At 35.5% G+C, this 4277-nt stretch overlaps 1 protein-coding gene across 1 annotated transcript; it reads left to right on the top strand.

Moving 5' to 3' along the window:
* The first annotated feature begins 426 nt into the window (after nt 1-426).
* LOC125223960 (glucomannan 4-beta-mannosyltransferase 2-like) lies at nt 427-2833 on the top strand. Its single transcript, XM_048127284.2, has 7 exons — nt 427-803; nt 872-970; nt 1139-1391; nt 1467-1577; nt 1652-1788; nt 1864-1977; nt 2047-2833. The coding sequence occupies exons 1-7, from the start codon at nt 507-509 to the stop codon at nt 2608-2610; spliced, it is 1575 nt and encodes a 524-aa protein (XP_047983241.1). The 5' UTR covers nt 427-506; the 3' UTR covers nt 2611-2833.
* The last annotated feature ends 1444 nt before the right edge of the window (nt 2834-4277 follow it).

Genomic DNA, 4277 nt, shown 5'->3' with positions numbered 1-4277 from the left:
TTTCTTTACCTTTTTAAGAATCCATGTTGACTCAATTATGGTTTCTTATGCGGGAATGGAGGGAGGAGTGTAAAATATGTGCTACTACTTACATACATTTTTTAAAGAGTAAAGATTAAAATTGATCCTAAATATATGATCATTTTACGATTTTGGTCACAGACATTATATTTTGAAATTTTGTATCCCAAACATTTTAACTCAGATCACAATCAGTCCAAAACTGACGGATCCATCAAATTTTAACGGTTAACGTTTTTAAATCGAATTTTGACTAATTTTTTCAACCTATCTTCCATAACAGTAGTAGTATTTCTTAAAAATCGTGTTAAGTCAAAATATGCCAAATTAATATACCTTGTTATGTATGACTATATAAACAGACTTCATTTGTGATTACCACTCTGCTCAACTTCTCCTCGCCATATCTTCACCCTCGGCTTACCATACTAACAAACCATCCACAAGTTTTGATACCAGAAAACAGAGCATTCCCCTGCATAAAAATGGGTGAAATTTATGGAAAGATTTTGATACCAGAATCTTATTCTTCAGACATATGGGTGGTGTGGGAGCTAATGATAGTTCCGCTGCTAACAATCTGTGTATACATTTGCTTGGCCATGTCTGCGATGGTTTTCATCGAGCGGGTTTACATGGGCGCTGTCATCCTTGTGGTCAAGCTTTTTGGGATGAAGCCTCAAAACAGATACAAATGGGAGGCCATCAAAGATGATTCCGAAGACGCCAATGCCACTTTCCCTATGGTTCTTGTTCAGATTCCCATGTGCAACGAAAAAGAGGTTCGTTTTCGTTAGATGCTACACCTGATGAAATATGTTTAATCGAGTTTGTTTTATTGTATATACAGGTTTACAAGATCTCAATTGGTGCAGCGTCTAATCTTTCGTGGCCTTCTCACAGGCTACTCATTCAAGTTCTTGATGACTCCACTGATTTACTAATCAAGGTATATAATTTTAATCATGCATGACTTTTTGTAAGTACTAATGTTAACAAGAATATGATTGAACAATTTTTGGACTTTATAAGCTTTTATTTTTAGGTATTACTTGATGATCAAAGATGTAAATTATAAATATTAGTGTAGTAATGATTGATTTTGATGGGCGGATAGGACATGATTGAGAAGGAATGTTTAAGGTGGGGAAGCAAAGGGGTTAACATAAGATACCAAATTAGAGAGAGGCAAGGTGGGTATAAGGCTGGATTGCTAAAGCAAGGATTGGAACACGACTACGTCAAGGAATGCGAATACGTGGCCATCTTCGACTCTGATTTCCGACCCGAACCGGATTTTCTGCGACGATCTGTCCCTTTTCTGATTCACAATCCCGAGCTTGCACTTGTACAAGCCCGTTGGAGATTCGGTAATGTTAGTATTATTTCTTTCCTTATTAATTAATGAACACTTAATTAACAGAATTGTAGTGGTATGCATGCAGTTAATGCAGATGAGTGCTTGCTGACTAGAATGCAAGAAATGTCATTTGATTATCATTTCATGGTGGAGCAAGAAGCGGGTTCAGCAACTCATGCTTTTTTTGGGTTCAACGGTAACAAATTCAAGCTTTTAATTAAATATGGTTTTTAGTCTTTGTGCTAAGAAATTAAATATGTTATGCAACAGGAACTGGTGGAATTTGGAGGATTGCAGCAATCAACGACGCGGGAGGATGGAACGACAGAACAACGGTGGAGGACATGGATCTTGCTGTTCGTGCGAGTCTCAAAGGCTGGAAATTTCTCTACCTTGGTGATCTACAGGTCTAATAAATTTTCAATAATAAATTAAGTTAAAAGAGGAGAGTGAGAGATGAATGATGTGTGTTGTTGTTGTAGGTATATAGCGAGCTTCCGAGTACTTTTAAAGCGTTCAGGTTGCAGCAGCACCGGTGGTCTAGTGGGCCGGCTAATCTGTTTAGGAAAACGGTTATGAGAATCGCAACAAACAAGGTTGATTTGGTATTCATTTATTCATGGTGATTGACTATCTATGTAAACAAAATTATATTTGGATGGCAGAAAATAAGCTTGTACAAGAAGATGCATGTGATGTACAGCTTCTTCTTGGTGCGAAAGGTGATCGTCCACTTCTTCACATTCTTCTTCTACTGTGTGATTCTGCCTCTCTCTGTTTTGGTGCCTCAAGTGAACGTCCCCAAATGGGGAGCCATTTACCTTCCCTCCATCATTACCATTCTCAACTCCGTTGGAACTCCGAGGTCGTTCCATCTGCTGTTCTATTGGGTGCTGTTCGAGAACGTGATGTCGTTCCACCGCACCAAGGCGACGGTGATCGGGCTGTTGGAGGCGAAGACAGCGAACGAGTGGGTGGTGACGGAGAAGCTGGGTGATAAGCTGAACAACAAGGGGAGCAAGAGCAAGAGATCTTTTGTAAGTCTGGGGAAGCTGGTGGGAGAGAGGATACACATGCAGGAGCTTGGAATTGCCATGTTTCTATTCGTCTGTGGATGCTACGATTTCCTCTATGGGAAAGACAACTATTTCGTCTACCTATTTCTTCAAGTCATCACTTTTACAATCGTCGGATTTGGCTACATTGGCACCTTCCTTCCCACTCCCTAGCTAATTACTATTCCTTGCTTTCTTTTCATCAATAATTTGTTTTAATTTTTAAACCTCTTATGTATGCTCAATAAAACACATCGCCCGCACCCGCTCTAAATTACTTATGTATAAAAACATAAGATCCTTTTTACTATATCGGATATTCTTGGTCCCAGCCTGCAAGTGCTGTAACAATAAAAGTAATTATTTTTCAAGTAATTAAATAATGTTATTTGTAACCTTCAACACGATTTAATCTCTCTTTATGATGTGACGTATTTGGTAGACGTACTCTTGGCCTATAACTGTAATTTTCATCAAATTAATGTCATGTAATTATAATGCCATCAATGGGTTTCTTTACTTATTTTGTTAAAGAACTCAAATTTGCTTATTTTTAGATGGATGGAGTATATAGAGTGTTTAGAATTTTAATATGTGCTAATTGTCAGGAAAGCCGTGATCAAAATGTGAGCGTAACGAGTTATTTATCATAAAAAAATATTAGTAAAAATTAAGTGTGATAAATATTAGTTGACATACTAAAAAGAAAATTAGTGACAAATATTAACGGATGAGGGGGAGTATTATTTTTTCAAATCATATGCTAGTATTTCACTAATACTACAAGATAAAATAGAATCAGTAAAGCAAATTTCACAATTTTCTGCGCTTACCTTCACATCTACTTTTGACCAAAGAAAAAAGAAATTGAGGATTCCTATTAACAGTAAATAAAATTGAATTATGCTAATATTGTGATCATTCATTTTATGATGGATATTGCATATTTTACTTGGAATATATTTACACGAAAGTACATATAATATCTAAGCTAAGAAAGAGAAAAAAATGAGCTCAACGTCTATGAAAATTCATTTCTTGCATAACATGTTTCGGTGAAATTTGAGGAGTGAATTTACCATAGCATGATATGAATTTTGTATATTAATAATATTAATTGGCCATATTAAACCCATTTGCCATATGAATTTCATAGCATGTTGTAATTAAGGGTCTTACAGTTGTTCAAATATTATTATTATTAATAGTTATGTAAGGACTGATACACTTTCCATCTTCTGGAGTTTTCCCCATCATGAATCTTGATCCCTTCAAACTTTTTATTCAATTGATTCAAAATGTATGGTTGTCTTTTTTGGAATATTTCTTTGGTACCAAAAAGTTTCTATAAATTGATGGTAGCTAATAACTTCCCAGAGTTAAATACACATACTAAGTACTCCTTCCGTCCCACTTTAGGAGTCCCGGTTGAGTTCGGCACAGGTATTAAGAAATGTAAAGGAAAGTTGGTGAAAAAATATAGTAGAATGCGGGTCCTACTATTTTATACTATTAGTTTTATAATAAAATGTGAGTGGAGTGGAATGCATGACCTAATACCATTTATGAAATATTTCAATCGGGACTTCTAAAGTGGGACATCCAAAAATAGTAAACCAGAACTCCGAAAGTGGGACGGAGAGAGTACTAAATAGTTGGACTGAGTCTAATCTGATTCTATTATATTGAAATATCATTTAAGTAACATTAATACTATTTAAACATTTATACTATTTAAACATTTACCTTAACATTTTCGACACGCATACTTGCCCAACAATATCTACATTCTCAAAATTAAATCACAACTTGACAAATTTTCATCAAAGATACAAAATTAT

Source organism: Salvia hispanica, chromosome 1, assembly GCF_029641045.1.
Source record: "Salvia hispanica isolate PSC_SH4W2 chromosome 1, Shi_PSC_v1, whole genome shotgun sequence".
Taxonomy (NCBI): domain Eukaryota; kingdom Viridiplantae; phylum Streptophyta; class Magnoliopsida; order Lamiales; family Lamiaceae; genus Salvia; species Salvia hispanica.
This window is presented reverse-complemented; position numbering and strand designations above follow the sequence as displayed.

What these genes read in the sequence shown, in the direction of transcription:
- LOC125223960 (XM_048127284.2), top strand. Translation starts at nt 507, where the DNA reads ATGGGTGAAATTTATGGAAAGATTTTGATACCAGAATCTTATTCTTCA. An exon ending in ACAAGCCCGTTGGAGATTCG is followed by an intron (nt 1,392 to 1,466) that starts GTAATGTTAGTA and finishes GTATGCATGCAG; the next exon opens with TTAATGCAGATGAGTGCTTG. An exon ending in TGCTTTTTTTGGGTTCAACG is followed by an intron (nt 1,578 to 1,651) that starts GTAACAAATTCA and finishes GTTATGCAACAG; the next exon opens with GAACTGGTGGAATTTGGAGG.